Source organism: Schistocerca serialis, chromosome 2 (assembly GCF_023864345.2).
Source record: "Schistocerca serialis cubense isolate TAMUIC-IGC-003099 chromosome 2, iqSchSeri2.2, whole genome shotgun sequence".
Taxonomy (NCBI): domain Eukaryota; kingdom Metazoa; phylum Arthropoda; class Insecta; order Orthoptera; family Acrididae; genus Schistocerca; species Schistocerca serialis.
Genome location: NC_064639.1, coordinates 1128895415 through 1128913045, shown reverse-complemented (window position 1 = coordinate 1128913045; position 17631 = coordinate 1128895415). Strand labels below are relative to the sequence as shown.

The 17631-nt window shown below is 40.2% G+C and overlaps 1 protein-coding gene across 1 annotated transcript in view; it reads right to left on the bottom strand.

The window, feature by feature from the left end:
• The window catches only part of LOC126458583 (hexosaminidase D-like), a 236531-nt gene that overhangs the window by 163908 nt on the left and 54992 nt on the right, over positions 1 to 17631 (bottom strand). Inside the window, exons 4-5 of the mRNA XM_050095719.1 lie at positions 5748 to 5912; positions 5473 to 5656 (exon numbers count right to left, since the gene is read on the bottom strand). Coding sequence (XP_049951676.1) covers positions 5473 to 5656; positions 5748 to 5912 — 349 coding nt within the window. The remainder of the gene's footprint in view (positions 1 to 5472; positions 5657 to 5747; positions 5913 to 17631) is intronic.

Below are 17631 nucleotides of genomic sequence, written 5' to 3'. Positions count from 1 at the left end.
TCAATGTAAGAAATGAAAGGAATAAACTAATGAAAGGGAAGAGAAGGGTAATCAACCTCAAAAATCTGGAAGAACGTTCCTCGAAATTCCAAGAAGTCCTCCAAAGCAAGTTCCACGTAACTAAAGATGGTGATTTGGAGGAAATGATTGTTTCAAGCGCACAAGAAGTCGGTGGCCTATGCCAAAAAAAATAAACAACCAAAGAAATTCAGTGCCAAAACTGAAACCCTTTTACAACAGAGGAGAGAAATGAAAATCCAAACCGATCGTGACATGGTAGCGTATTCTGAACTATGTAAGGCAGTGCGAAGAGAAATGAAAACTGAGATACAGAAATTCACTGAAGACACCTTACGAGCAAGCTTGGAGAACAAGACAAATTTAAAGTCAGCCAAATGCAAACTCACAATCGGTAAAAAGCAGATTATCACACTCGATGGAAATGACAGTCGAATCACTGAAAAGGAGGAGGTTTTGAAGTTCATCAGAAGCTTTTATAGCAAATTGTATAGCAATCCGAGGGAAAATTTGAGTGTATTTAAATTAAATGATGTACCTAGTGTTCCAGATATACTCCCTTCGGAAGTCAAGTGTGCTCTAGATACCATGAAGAAGGGAACAGTGCCGGGTGATGATGAGCTCAGCGTTGACATCGTCAAACTGGCAGGAGAGGTAACAATAAATCACTTGGCAAAAGTATTTACTTCCTGCCTGCACTATGCTTCAATCCCATTATCGTGGAACAAGGCTAAGATTATATTGATACACAAGAAAGGAAATATTCACAATATTAAAAACTACCGTCCTGTCAGCTTGCTCTCAATTTTGTACAAAATTTTCACAAAGATCTTGTTAAACCGAATTAGTTCTGCCCTAGACTCAGCCCAACCTATAGAACAAGCAGGATTCCGAAGCAATTTTAGCACTATTGACCACATTCGGACCGTTAGTGAAGTGATAAGCAGAGCGAATGAATACCAACTGCCTCTCTGCATTGCCTTTGTTGAGTTTGAAAAGGCATTTGACTCCATTAGCCATGTAGCTGTCCTCCAAGCTTTGAGTGAGCAAGGAGTGGGAGCAGCATACACTGAAGTGCTCAGGAAAATCTACGAGAATTCTTCAGCTTATGTTAACATCGGCGAATCAACTAAAGAATTCCGCATCATGAGGGGTGTCCAGCAAGGCGATTTCATCTCCCCAAAACTGTTCTCTGCTGTATTGGAAATGGCTATGTCAAAGTCAGCTGGGAAGGTAAGGGAATTAGAGTTAATGGAAGAAGGCTTACCAACTTGAGATTTGCTGATGATATTGCCTTACTGACCAAAGACTTCGCAGAGCTCCAAAACTTAGTTACAGATCTTGCATTGGAATGTCAGCTGGTTGGCTTGAACATGAACCTTTCCAAAACAAAAGTAATGTCCAACAAATGGGTCCCAGCTGGAGATGTGAAAGTCAAGGACAGTCTACTAGAAGAGGTCAGTGAATATGTCTACCTTGGCCAGATTATAAATATGAAGAGAGACATAAGGCCAAAAATCTATCGACGCATCAAGCTTGGCTGGCAAGCATTTGGGAAGAATTCAAAAGTATTCAGATCAAAAATGTCAGTAAATTTGAAGAAAGCAGTATTTGATCAATGCATTCTTCCTGTGATGACGTATGGCTGTGAGACATGGACACTGAACTCATTTACAAAAGGGAAACTTAGGACAGCACAGAGAGCCATGGAGAGATCAATGCTGGGCTATACAAGAAAGGATAGGAAAAGGGCAGATGACATCCGGTCTGTGACGAAGGTTAATGACATCTTAGAGACAGTAGGTTCCTCGAAATGGCAGTGGGCTGGCCATGTCGCAAGAAGAAAAGACAACAGATGGACGAAGCTAGTACTGGAGTGGAGTCCGAGGGAGCACCGGAGGCCTAGAGGAAGACCATCAGACAGATGGGACAAAGACATCAAGAAGATCGCTGGTAACACCTGGCAGAGAACTGCCCAAGACCGTCCCACTTGGAGAAGACTGCTGAAAGCCTTCCTGAATCCACGACTCGAAGAGGCCACATCATTTAATGATTGAATTGGCTGATGAGGATGATGACATATCCCTACAGGAGAGTGGTGTGTAACCTATATGTACCTACTGAACGAATGATAGTTGTGAATGAAAACCATATAATAGTTTAGTGGTTAAGAATAAAAAGCTATGTAGACGTTTCTGTTGTCTGCTTTACAATTGCTGTATGTACGTATGGATGCTTCTAGTCTTTGAGGTGAGTAGGTGATCACAATCCTACAATGAGATGCAGTATCTGTGTGAGCTTAGTGTATCCTTCTTGAGCCAATAGCCCAGGCTGGAGTCGTGTAATGCACCGCCAAGTAAGGCACCTGCCATAACAATGCAGTTAGATATCAGGGCAAGACAGAAAAAATTCAATTGAAATGTTAACTAACCCTTGCAATATCAAGGAGGGGGGAGTATGTTGCACACACCTTATGAAAATATTGTAATATACTCAGGAACTTTATATTTTAAAATACTGAAAAAAATATTTATTGTTTTTAATGAAGTCTTCTACAAGATTCCATAAATATTTTAAATTATCCAGTTAAACTTAACCCATAAATTTAAGTCTCAGTAGTAGATGTGACTTTTCACAATGAATGCCATATTCAATATTTTCAAACAATGGAAAATCCAGGATGGAATGTAACAGTATTATGAAAAGGAAAGTTGCTACTCACCATATAGCAGGGATGCTGAGTAGCGGATAGGCACAACAAAAAGCTTTCAGCCAGTAAGGCCTTCTTCAACAATAGAGATCTCTCTCTCTCTCTCTCTCTCTCTCTCTCTCTCTCTCTCTCTCTCTCTCACACACACACACACACACACACACACACACACGCACACGCAACTGCAGTCTCAGGCAGCACCAGTGCATGATGGGAGAGGCGACTGGGTGGCGGTAAGGAGGAGGCTGGGAAGAGAGAGTATGGTAGGGGTGGCAGATAGTGAATTGCTGCAGATTACGCAGGTTAGACAGTGGGCAGGGGAGAGGTGGGGGGCGGGGTAGGGGAAAAGGAGAGAAGTGAAAAGACTAGGTGTGAAGGTGGAATGATGGCTGTGTGGTGCTGGAATGGGGACAGGGAAGGGACTGGATGGGTGAGGACAGTGACTAATGAAGGTTGAGGCTAGGAGAGTTATGGAAACATATGATGTATTGCAGGGAAAGTTCCCACCTGCGCAATTCAGAAAAGATCACATGACTGGTTTCACATATAGCCCTGCCCTTGACAGGATAGGTGATGTTTGTAACCAGACTGCAGTAGGCTGTGGTGGGAGGATGTATGGGGCAGGTCTTGCATCTAGGTCTATAACCCAGGTATGAGTAATGAGGTATGGGGTTCAGAGCAGGGGTTGTGTAAGGATGGATGAGTCTATTGTGTAGGTTCAGTGGACAATAGAATACCACTGTGAGAGGGGTGGAAAGGATAGTGGGTAGGACATTTCACATTTCAGGGCACAACGAGAGGTAGTCGAAACCCTGGCAGAGAATGTAATTCAGTTGCTCCAGTCCTGGGTTATGAGGGGAATGCTCCTCTGATGGGACTACCTGTGAAACCAGTCTTGTGATCTACAAGTTAAGCTGCAACCACTGTACTGCATTCTATGTGGGCATGACAACCAACAAGCTATCTGTCCGCATGAACTGCCTCCAACAAACTGTGGCCAAGGAAAAAATGGACCACCCTGTTGCTGGGCATGCTGCCAAACATGACATCCTTCATTTCAATGACTGCTTCACAGCTTGTGCCATATGGATCCTTCCGACTGACATCAGCTTTTCTGAATTGTGCAGGTGGGAACTTTCCCTACAATACATCCTATGTTCCCATAATCCTCCTGGCCTCAACCTCCTATAGTCACTGTCCTCATCCATCCAGTCCCTTCCCTGTTACCATTCCAGCATTACACAGCCGTCATTCCACTATCACACCCAGTATTTTTACTTCTCTCTTTTTCCGCTACCCCCCCCCCCCCCCCCCTGCACTCCGTCTAATCTGCAGCACTTCACAGTCTGCCACCCATACCATACTATCCCTCACCCTCCCCACCCCAGCCACCTCCTTATCCCCACCCAGTCACCACTCCCATCATGCACTGGTGCTCCTGCTCGCAGTGTGGTTTCAGTTGCCTGAGACTGCAGTTGTGTGTGAGAGCTGCATGTGTGTGTGTGTGTGTGTGTGTGTGTGTGTGTGTGTGTGTGTCATCTATTGTTGATGACAACCTTACTGGCTAAAAGCTTTATTTGTGAAAGTCTTTTTGTTGTGTCTATCTGCAACTCAGCATCTCCACTATATGGCAAGTATTCTAGATTTTCACATTCAGGACCCTACTTATACATCAATATCACTTTAAAAAGTATTTGGTGCATCAAAGCCAACAATTAATAATGAAATTAATATTTAATTTTTTTATGTCCACTGCAGACATAATTCACCATACATCCCTAGCCCCATGTGGTTGTTGGCAGATACAGATATGTCCATGCAAAGACGAGAGTAAAATACGTGACTATCAGGCACTGTGTCCGTGTTTGTGTGTGTGTGTGTGTGTGTGTGTGTGTGTGTGTGTGTGTGTGGGATGCCGAGTCACAGAAAGGCACAACAGAAAGACTACTTTTTCATTGTGCCTTTCAGTGATTCAACATCTCCGCTATTTGGTGAGTAGCAGCTATCCTTTTCATTATATCGTTACACTCCGTCCTGGGTTTTCCATTGTGTGTGTTATATATGTCTACATACACAGGCACACACAAACAAACAAACAAACAAACACACACACACACACACACACACACACACACACACACACACACACACACACACAGAGAGAGAGAGAGAGAGAGAGAGAGAGAGAGAGAGAGAGAGAGAATTGATATGCTCATTGTTGCACAAGATGAGTAATTTCTACTGAAATTACTTGAGGCATATTTAATACTGAAATACTTAATATGAATGAGTGAGCAGGGCTATTGTCGATATGTTTTTGGGTTGATCACTGTCATATTACATGTATTAAGGTGAGGAAAGACCTCAATTCCAACCAATATGAGCATGTAATTCATCCACAAGAAAGATTAGCAACGAGCGGTCACAGCTGTCATTATTTTCTCTGGAAGAAAATCAAGTAATATCTGAAAGAAAAAATTATTATTAATTTATATCGATAACCAGCTTGATGATTTTGTTACATAGGTAACATTTGTTCTGGATATATCAGTAGCCTATCAGCATATTACTTCTTAATAAGAACTATGTTTTTAAATAGTAAAGTGAAATAAAGAATGAAATAACTGGTGCAATAGATGGATTTTTAATTTGACTACTTTGACAGATCCTTTAAAATTTTCTGTCTTTTAGTTTAAAAATTAAAAAAAAAAAGGATTGAGAAAAACAACTAAAACCACACTTACCATTCATAACAGAAGAATCAATACTACGAAGCATGTCATCCCACATTATGACACGTAATGTGGGGTAGGTATCTCGAACAAACTGGGCAACTCCCAGAATGTGTTCCAGGAATAACTGTGCTTTTCCATGTTTACTTGTTTCTGTTCTTCGAATGCATGTTGGACATATGCCTAGGTGCCAAACCTGAAATTATACAGGTATGAGTAACGATGTTCTTACACTATGTATGAAAGGATATAAAAAGCATATAACAAACAGATAAAACCAAACATACCTCATCGGCACCAATATGTATGTATTGAATGTCAGGGTGAAATTCAACAATTTGTTTAATCAAAGATGTAACAAGTTTCAGTGCTCCTGGATGAGATGGACACATTGAGCTTGGGTAAGCAGCCACTTCTCGCAGAGATACCCATTCTTTGTGTTTTAGAACAAACTGTAAAATGACACACAGTTGTTGATTTCAGCATGATAATAATTGTCACAAAGAAACATAACATGCTTAAATCAATTAAAAAATAATTCACCAGTTACTGAACCAGTAAATGTTATGTTGTCATCACAACCATTTAGACAAAAATGTAGAAAAAGCCATCATAGTTATTATTATAGTGATGGCACTTTAATTCACTACTGTTTTAGAATTGATGAACCTATGTACCAAATAAATGGTGTATGCAACCTACATCAATATAAATGTCTAATCTCGATCAATATAAATCTAACATGATGAAAATGCATGCTCACCATGTATATGTAGTCAATTTGGTCTGCATTTATTTACGAGTTACACACACATTAAATGTTAAATCTCTATGATACTACTACACAAATACATATTTTGTAATACATCATTTATTGAAATACTTTGATCCACAGCCAAATATACCTTCATGAATTTCTAAAATACTTACAAAATTGTGAAAGCCAATTTCATTATTATGGAAGTCCCAACAATCTCTAAGGGCTTAATCTTGCGTACTACAATGAAACGTCACCATATTCACCTGATGATTCAGCTAACTTTCTACTTATAGAATTTACAGCAGATTTGGTGTCTTGGTCCATCTTTTTTGTTGTATGTACTTTAGCCCATACACAAAAATGATTTGCCCTTTTCTACGTACATCTGTTGATTGTATCAGGGTGGATCAAAAAGTAATTTCCCCTGTATCTTAAAAATTTAATAATGAACATACAACAGCAAAATTAATAAAAATCATAGCCTGCACTGCCCTCTATAAGACATTACTGTTCAACATAGTCACCATGCATTTCTACACATTTGCACCTCTGCTGAACCCAGGTGTAAAAACCAGTTTGGGAAAATTTAGGGTTTTGCTTCTTAACTCATTTTTCTCAGAATAATTTTAAAGCTGTTGACTGTGAATTATGAACCATCTGCCTCTTCAAATCACCTTGACTGGTGTCTGTGGCAGAGGTCGTTGGCTGTCTGTTGTGCAGCTCACCTGCATGTTTGTTTTATCTGTTACCAAACTTCTTCACGCAACCTTGCACATTGCTGATGTCCATTACAGCATCCCCATATGCTTTCTTTATGGACAAGGTCAAAATCTTGGATAAAAAAACCAAACCCTGAATTTTTCCAAACTGTTTTTGACACCTGGGTTTAATGATGGCGCAAATGTTTACAAATGTACAGTAACTATTTTAAATGGTAGTGTTGTATAGAGCCAATCGCCTTGACACAGTGATAACACTGGTTCCCGTCAGATCATCGAAGTTAAGCACAGTAAGGTTGGCTAGCACTTGGATGGGTGACCGTTCGGTCTGCCGAGCACTGTTGGCTAGCAGGATGCAACTGATGCACTACTTGATGGGGAAGTAGCGCTCTGGTCATGAAAACTGACAACGGCTGGGAGAGGAGTGTGTTGACCACAAGCCCTGCCGTATCCGCATCCAGTGATGCCTGTGGGCTGATGAAAACAAAGCGGTCGGACAGTGCTGTTAGGACAGAGTTTAGTTTAGTTTAGGTTTTTAGTGTTATGTAGAGGACAGTTAAGGCTATGATTTGTACTAACTCTGCTGTTATATGTTCATTATTGGAATTTTTATGACAAAAGAGGCATTACTTTTCAATCTCTCCCCCCCAATATTAATACGAAATTGGAAATCCTGAGTGAAATAAAATAATGCAAAGAGTAAAGGTAACTGCTCACCATACACTTGAGGCATTTGTACTATCCCACTTGTACAAGCATGCACACCGTAGTATGCACCAAATGTAACACCGCTAAGACAGTTACTACACTACACTTAATATTACTGCATATTGGAACTTCTTCACCTGTGTAGACTGTAAAACATGAACAATAAAAATGGCAAAACAAGCTGATGTTATAAAAACGTGACAGTCCGTGTAGCAGTCCAGGTGTCTTGTGGCTAGAAGTTTGTTCTATACATGGGTATGGAAGCTCAGAGGAGTTTGACATAAAATGATCAGCAAGCAGCATACGCCATCATCAAGTGCAATTCCACCACATTATCAAGTGCAATACCATCACTGTGCAGAAGTTGCTGTCTCATATTATACACACTGAGGATGCCAGAATTAACTGAAAGGAAGCAAGAGTTAGAAAGGTCAAAATGTCACTGTTAACTGTGGTAAAGATGTGAGGTAAACCTTTCCAGTACAATATTACAATGTTTGTGGTAAGTGGCTCTTTTTCTACAGTACAGTGAATGAGTTGAATATATTCTGTTTCTGTGCATAAATGTTTGATGTAGTTGCACTTTACAGAAACACAATTTGAAGCAACAGTCCACAAAAACTACTTTCCATGGTGCTGAAATTGTACTCTCTTTTCAACCAATCTCCCCCCCCCCCCCCCCCCCCCCTATCTCTCTCTCTCTCTCTCTTATCTATCTGTCTTTTCTTTTTTAGAAGGAGAGGGTCAATGTTATCTCTTTCAGTTTGGTACTCAACTGACTGTAACACAGTACAATGCCACAAACGCAAAAAAACTTTCTTAGCCATGCATGTTTAGTGTGACTAAAATGCTTTTAATGCAATTCCAAAGAAATTTCATTATAAATCCATACCTCAATTCTCATATTCAATGATTCCTAAGGATAAAATTCCTCCTAAACAGGTTGACCACTGTCCAAATTAAGTCTGAACAGAGCTTCAGTTGATCCGCAGATTGCAATTTGGTGTACTAAGATTAACGATAGTGACACCATTTGAAATGCAAACCACAAAGGCCAGTAAACTGCACATATATCTTTCAACAACTCACTAACATACAGAGGATCCTATGGCTGCTGGATCAACTTTTAATACTATTAATTCTGCCATGTACAAAATTGATGATCTTGCTATGTGATTTCCTGAGTATCTGGTTTCAAACCATTGCAGTGCTGTTAGCATGTCTCATATGACAGTGCAGAATTTGTTATTATACCTGGGAACAGGTGGTCTCTTAAGACATTTCAAGACTTCAGTGTGGATGTCTCAGCCGCATGATGGATCATATGTGTAGCATAGCCCACCTAGTCTTGCATACTGTCTTTCTAGCTAACTAATTATACAGTGCCAGTTCATTCAGCTGAGCATCCATTTTGGTGGCTTCTGTCTAGGAAGTGTATCCAGATAGGGAAGTGGATATATGAGTGCAGACCAGTGTCCACTTCCCACTCTGCAGATGGTGCTCAGGAGCCCTGTCTCTGCACTCTCTGTTCTGATTATGAAGGCAGTAAGTGTGCTGAGATTAGAGATGAAGAATGTTTGCAGCAGTCAGTCTAGGGTACGATCATTCTACACTGATAAGTATGTATTCCTGTTAAACAACTTCAGCCATTGGAACAGGACCGAGCGAGGTGGCGCAGTGGTTAGCACACTGGACTCGCATTCGGGAGGACGACGGATCAATCCCGCGTCCGGCCATCCTGATTTAGGTTTTCCGTGATTTCCCTAAATCACTCCAGGCAAATGCCGGGATGGTTCCTCTGAAAGAGCACGGCCGACTTCCTTCCCCATCCTTCCCTAATCCGATGAGACCGATGACCACGCTGTCTGGTCTCCTTCCCCAAAAACAACCACCCAACCATTGGAACAGGGTCCCACTGAGGCCTGCAGGACACCAGATACATGTGTCGACAGACTGCTGCACGTGCTGGGAGCAATCTATTGGTAGTGGGAGTCGTCTGGGGAATGGAATGGCATTCTGTTGTTTGCAGTGATGAAAGTAGGTTCTGTCTGGATGGCTATTCTGGACGCACAAGTGTATAGTGTAGATGTGTTGAGCAGCCTATTCTGGATTTCATTCACCCATGACACGAAGGTTCTACCCCAGGATTGTCAGTGTGGGGAGAGGAGGGGCATCAATTACAACTCATGGTCACATTTGGCATTTCTACAAGGTAAAGTAACCACTGCCTGGTACATTGGACAGACTGGTACCACCTTGCTATGGTAATTTTTCAACAGGAAGGTGATGTGCTTTTTCAGCAAGACAGTGCACATCCACATGCAGCTGATGTGATACAACATACTCTTTGTGGTGTACAACAACTGCCCTGGCCACCAAGATAACCACATATCTCACCAATTGAACACATATGAGACATGATGCAGCAGGAACCTACTCATTCTCCAGGGCCTGTAAGAACCGTTGCCAAGTTGCAACAAATGGCACAAGATGACTAGGCAGTCTGTCACAATGCACCACCTACCACCTTTACAATCTCATGTACATCTACATCTACATCACACTCTGCAAGCCACCTAATGGTGTGTGACAGAGGGTACTTTCGGAACCACTGTCTGATCCCTCAATCCCTGCTCCACTCGCAAATAGCTCGTGGAAAGAATGATTGTCGATAAACCTCTGTATTGGCTCTGATTTCTCGAATTTTCTCCTTGTGGTCAATACGCGAGATGTATGTGTGGGTACGTAATATGTTGTTCGACTCCTCCTGAAAAGTGCTGTCCTGAAATTTCAATAGTAAATCTCTCTGTGATGCACATCGCCTCTCTTGTAATGTCTGCCAGTGAAGATTGCTTAGCATCTCAGTAACACTCTCTCGCCAGCTAAATGATCCTGTGACGAAACACACCGCTCTTCATTGGATCTTTTCTATCTCTTTTATCAGTCCTACCTGAGAGGGATCCCAGATAGATGAACAATACTCAAGAATCGGCCAAACAAGTGCCTTATAAGCCACTTCTTTTGTGGACGAGTTACATTCCCTTGAGATTCTGGATCTGGTATCTGCTTTTCCCACTATCTGTTTTAGGTGGTCATTACAATTGCAGTCGTTCTGGATAGTTATGCCTAGATATTTGCGGCAGACGCTGTCTCCAACTGTTTGTCATCGATAGTGTAAATGTACAGTAGTGGATTTCTTTTCCTATGTATGTGCAATATGTTACATCTATTTATGTTCAGGGTCAACTGCCAGAGCCTGCACCACTCATCAGTTCTCTGCAGGTCGTTCTGCAAATCCTTACTATCTTCTGGCATTGCTACTTTGGTATAGACAACTACATCATCTGCGAATAGCCTTAAAGAGCATCAGAAGCTTTCTACTATATCATTTATTCATTTATATATACTGTATCACACTTCCCTGTGGTACTCCAGACATTACTTTTACATCTGTCAATTTTGTTCCATTAAGAGCAATGTGTTGAGTTCTATCAGCAAGAAAGTCTTGAATCCAATCGCAAGTCTGCTCCGATACTAAATAAGCTTTACTGAAATCAAGGAACACAGCATCAACCTGAGCGTTGTTGTCCATTGAGCTCCTCATGGAGGAACAGAGTGAGCTGAGTTTCGCAGGATCTCTGTTTGTGAAATCCATGTTGATTTATATAGAGGAAACGTTCATTTTCCAAAAAAGCCATAATTCTTGAGCATATCTGGTCTACACTTACACAATTAGCTTGGAAGGAATGGAGACTCTCTCTTATGAAGGCATCAAGCAAATTTTTATCTGCTGTTTTAAATAGATATTATTTGCGTTTATTTATAGTGGTTTTAATATAATGGAAGGAAACATTCCACGTGGGAAAAATTATATATAAAAACAAAGATGAGGTGACTTACCGAACAAAAGCGCTGGCAGGTCGATAGACACACAAACATACACACAAAATTCAAGCTTTCGCAACAAACTGTTGCCTCCTCAGGAAAGAGGGAAGGAGAGGGGAAGACGAAAGGAAGTGGGTTTTAAGGGAGAGGGTAAGGAGTCATTCCAATCCCGGGAGCGGAAAGACTTACCTTAGGGGGAAAAAAGGACAGGTATACACTAGCACACACGCACATATCCATCCACACACAGACACAAGCAGACATATTTCTGTGTCTGTGTCTGTGTGTGGATGGATATGTGCGTGTGTGCTAGTGTATACCTGTCCTTTTTTCCCCCTAAGGTAAGTCTTTCCGCTCCCGGGATTGGAATGACTCCTTACCCTCTCCCTTAAAACCCACTTCCTTTCGTCTTCCCCTCTCCTTCCCTCTTTCCTGAGGAGGCAACAGTTTGTTGCGAAAGCTTGAATTTTGTGTGTTTGTTTGTGTTTGTTTGTGTATCTATCGACCTGCCAGCGCTTTTGTTCGGTAAGTCACCTCATCTTTGTTTTTATATATAATTTATAGTGGTTTTGGTTGATATGGTTTTGAGCCTCGCTACAACGACCTTGTGTTCACTAATCCCTGTATCTGTCACGACGCTCTCTATTAGATATAAACGTACACCTTTATTACCACCTGAATGCATACATTATGTACTGATGCAACTGTCTGGGCGCCCTTTGCTGTGAAATGAGTGTTTGACTTGGTCTGAATTTGCTATCATATACACCCACTATGAGGAACTACCTGTCAGCTCACTTGTCAATAAAATGACCTTGTCCTTGAGGGTGCTACATTTTTATTTTCTGGCAGTGTATGTCTATGTTAAAAAGCAGATAAAAATTTGCTTCACATATTCCTTCCAAACTATGTACAAGTAGACCAGGTGCAGTGTGATTTCAAAGAAACAGTACTGATAGCAATTGAAAGTTTCATGTAAATTAATAAGAGCTGGGACAAATCTCCCATGATACATAAAACAGATCAGGAACCTGCTGAAAAAAAAGAAGAAAAAAACCCACACACACACACACACACACACACACACACACACAGTATGGAAGAATGCAAAATCTCCAAGACTGGTGCTCTTTTACAGAACCTTGAAATTTGGTGTGGACTTCAATGCAAGATGCTTTTCACAATTTGCACAATGATGCTCCTTCTCAAAAAAAGGCAGGTAATCCAAAGGGATTCTGGCCGTATGTAAAGCATATCTTCACTGCATGAAAGCAATTGTAGTGTTACCAATAACAGTGCCACTAAAGTAGAATTGCCAAACATGGTTTTCTGATATTCCTCTACCACAGACGATGCAGTAAATATTCCAGAATTTGAATTAAGAACAGCTGTCAGCATGAGTAATTTGGAAATAGATACCATGGAGTAATGAAGCATCTGATGTCACTTCATAAAGACAAGTATTTCAGTTAAGAGGTGCACCAATTAGGTTCCTTTCAGAGTGTACTGATGAAATGGCTCCACTTTTAGCAATTACGTACACCTGCTTGCTTGACTGGAAAGTTACACTTGTCTCAAAAATTCCAAAGAAAGGAAATAGAAGTAATCTGCTGAATTATAAATCCATTTACTACTGATATCATTTTGCAATAGATTTCAGATATTATGAAATAACTAAAATGAAACATTGACTGACACATGGATTCAAAAAATATCATTCTTTTGAAACACAACTGGCTCTTCATTCACATGGAGTAATGAGTGTTATTGACAGGGGACCTGAAGCTGACTCCGTACTTCTAGACTCGCCTTCTCCCCACAGCTTTCCTCACGTCCACATTTGACATGCATATTGCACACATCTCCTCCTTGTCCCTCTCTTTGCTAACCTCTGCCTCCCCGTCTCTCTGTGCAACTCATCCTCCCACCTCTACTTGTCCACCTCCTTCTTGCCCACCTCTTTGTCCATCTCCCGTGTTCCCCTCTCTCTGCCCATCCCATCCTCCTTCACACTCGCTCTGTCCACGTCCTCCTCCTCCTCCTCCTCCCTCAGTTAATTAGTCAGATTAATATCATAGATCATTTGAATAATTCTTTTATCCAAATTATGTGCAACGAGACAGTTTATAGGATACATACACATAATTACATGACTAGTTTTAACATTACTGGACACATTATGTTTTTACTCTTACTCTTACTCATGCAACTATACTTAAAAAGAAAGGGTTTTAAAACAGAAATTTGTCCATGGTACAGAAGCAGTTGTCCAGGAGAAATGATTTCACATAAACTTCAAAACTTGCTTTGCTACCTGTCAAACTTTTATGTTATTGGGCAAATGATCACAAATTTTTGTTTCTACATACTGAAACCCTCTCTATGTAATGTTTTCCCACTAGTACTGTAGGTATGGACATCAGCATTCTTCAAAAATTGTGAAGGATTATTTATGATGAATTTCATTAGTGAATACATGTACTGTGGCACTGTAGTTAAAATGCTTAGCACCTTCCATAGGTCTTGTCAGTGTGTGAACACCACATACTATTCTTACTGCTTCCTTTTGAGCAATCAATACTTTCTTTGTAGCTGAACTAAACTGTCTGAGAAGCTCATTAATATGCTTCTTCCACTTCAAGTTTTCATCAGTTAGTACACCCTTAAATTTGGGGCATTCTATCCTATTTACTGACTGCCGCCCATGTCCTATACCAGCTGTCTTTATGACTCTATTTGTTGCACAGAATTGAATATAGATTATTTTTTCGAAATTAGGTACGGTCAATTTTTGGAGTATCATTAAATAATTCTTTAAAAAACATCATTAACAATCTCTTCTGTTGCTTTCTCTTTGATAGGATTTATTATAACACTAGTATTATCTGCAAATAGTAATAAATATGCTTGTCGAATATTACCTGGAAGGTCATTCACATACATACAGAACAGGAGTGGACCCAAAATTGAACCCGTGGGACTCCCTTTGTTATTTCACCCCAGTCTCTGAAATTTTATACCTTTCCAATACAGTCTGAATTATTCAGCACAACCTTTTTGCACTCTGATGGTCAAATATGATTCAAACCAGCTGTGAATAAAGCCATCAGTTTCATACAACTTGGGTTTTTCTAATAGAGTGTCATGATCTACGCAATTAAAGCCCTTGGAGATATCACAAAAAATACCAACAGATGATACATTATTATATAAGGCTCATGCTATTTGATGAGTGAATGTATAAATAGCATTCTTCGTGAAGTAACCTTTCTGAAATCCAAACTGTGACACGCTAATTAAACTTTTTCCACTTAAGTGTGCAACTGCTCTTGAATGCACTACTTTTTCAAACATTTTGGAAAAATGTGTCAGTAAGAAAACTGAATGATACTTGTTTGTCTTGTCACACTTCTTATGAAGTGGTTTAATGCACAGTTTAACTAGTCTGGAAAAATTCTCTGTGCAGGTGATGCATTACATATATCACTTAGGACATTACTTATTAAGTTAGGTAAAGTTTACAGAATTCTGAATTCTATTAATTCCACTGAAGGATGTTGGTGCTGCTTCAAATTGCTTAACATTTTGCAGAATAACATTTTAAATATACTCTTTTGCTTCTTTAACTGAACCATTTAAACCTTTAGAAAGTGATTGGCAAAAGTAACCTTAAGTTGTAAATTATCAGTTTAGTTTAATTGTTATGGTATCTTGAAGACTGACTGGTTGTCCTGTCTTCCATCTGACAGTATCCCATATAGTTTTAGTCTTATTATCTGCATTAACAATTTCCGTCAGGATGTACATACTTGGCATTTTAATGACTTTCCTTAAAATATTGCTTTATTTTTTATAGTATGCAAGTAATGTCAGATCTTGACTTATTTTGGTCTTTATATAAACTTCCCTTTTCCTCTTACATGTCATTTTAATTCCCTAGGTTACCCAGAGTTTACTTTTTTAAAAATACATCTTGTGGATAAGTTTTAAGGAAAGCAATTTTCAAATATTGACACAAATTTACGATGGAACAGATTAAAGTTGACATTATCGATCTACTTCCACCCGCCCCTTCTCTGCTCAGTTGTACCCATCAGCATGTGTGGCCTCTGCGAGGCATACTAATACTAACTGCACAACGTGTTTCTTCTCCCCTTCTGGTCATCTCCTCCTCCCCCTCTCTGTCCATCTCCTCCCTCTCTCTCTGTCCATCTCATCCTCCTTAACACTCTCTCTGTGCATGTCCTTCTCTCCCTTCCTCTACCTACCTCATCCTTCTCTGTCTCTCACTATCCATCTCTTCCTGCACAATCTCTGCTCAGACAAGCCCATCTGCCTGTGTAGCCCCTGCAAAACAGATTGATAAAGCAGCCCGATATCACTTCCATAACATTCCTGTTGTGCAGTGCAGCCTACACATTAAGGGCTTGAGAAGCGCTTTTCTGCTCCTGGGCTGTAGGCTGTCCTGCAAATCAGGTTGATAAAGCAGGCAGTGACCACTCCAACAACACACCTGTCTTGGAGGACAGCCTACATGTCGGGTGCTGGAAAACTGTTTGTTACACCTGACGTGTTGGTTGTCCTGCACAGCAGGTCAATAAGGCAGGCCGATACTATTGCCACGCAACATCCCTTTCATATATGGCAGCCTACACAGCATGTGTTGAAATACTTTTTTTGTCTCCCTCCTCTGGGAGCTGGGAGTTTCTAACCACACAGTCCTGATACTCGTGAAGTGCACTGTTTCTGTGCCAAATTTGGTTGAAATTGCTCCAAAATTTTGGGAGGAGATGCTGGACATACATACGCACATGATGCTTTTTGTGTGTGTGTGTGGGGGGGGGGGGGGGGGGGGGGGGGGGGAGGGGGGGAGGGGTGGAAGGGGGGGGGGGGGGCTTAATGAAAGAACAACCAATGGTCAGAAATCTTATTTGTGGGAATTGAGCATTGAAGTTAGACAAAATACGGTTAATATTTTATTCTGTAATTTCTTATTGGATACTAATAAATATGATTACAAATGCTATTATCTGTGCTATGTAAAATTCTCTAGCACTGACATTGGCCATTTGTGTACTGAATTAGTTTCAGTAACTTTTAGACAATGGTGGTTGTTTACATTTATTAATTACAAAATGTGCCTCTCCTTGCTCTTTCCTGCAATACAATAAAATCAGGTACTTGTATAATTAAGTCAGCACATGCATTATTCATTATTTCTTTACCATTTATTACAGGGGACATCAAAAAGGTTCAAAGAAGGGCAGCTGTTTTGTATTATCTTGAAACAGGAGAGAGAGTGTCATGTATATGAAACATGAGTTGGAGTGGAAATCATTAAAATTAAATTTTTCATAGCAGTGATATCTTTTCATGCAATTTCAATCACTGACTTTTTCCTCCAAATGCCAAAATATTTTGCTGGTGCCCTCCTGCATAGGGGGAAATGACATTGTAATAATGGTCATTTCTCCTGTATAGGGAGAAATGACCATTATTACAATGGTAATTTCCCCCCTATGTAGGTATTAATAAGAGAATTCAAAGTTCACACAGAAAGATTTAGGTGTTATTTTTCCCATGTGTTATTCAAGAGTGGAATGATTGAGATATACTCTTACATGATTCTATGAATACGCTGTCAGTCACTTAAAATGTGGAGCAACCATGTAGTAAGCAGCCAGTCCCATCACTGAGCAGAAGTTGAACTCAAATTGCTGACTCAGGTTAGAGATGTCACTGAAGACATCAGTGTTAATTGAGAGAGAACAAGAGAGTTGGTGATGTCAAACTTTGCACAAAGATTATTCCAAAATACTTTTAAAGTGAATAAAGGGAAAATTGCATGTGAATTGAAAAGAAATGACCAAGACAGTAAAATTAGACAAATTTAAGTTCACTTAGAGATAGTCATATCCCCACACACCATTCATGAATGGAACAAAAGAAATGGGGAGTTGGTCATAGTATATGTAGTATTTTCCACACACTGTAATGTCACTTCTGAAAATTTAGGAGTAGGTATAGAGAACGTAACCAAATTCTCAAGCAGAACAACATGATAAAAAACTTGAATATGTTAGTATGACCCTAAGATAA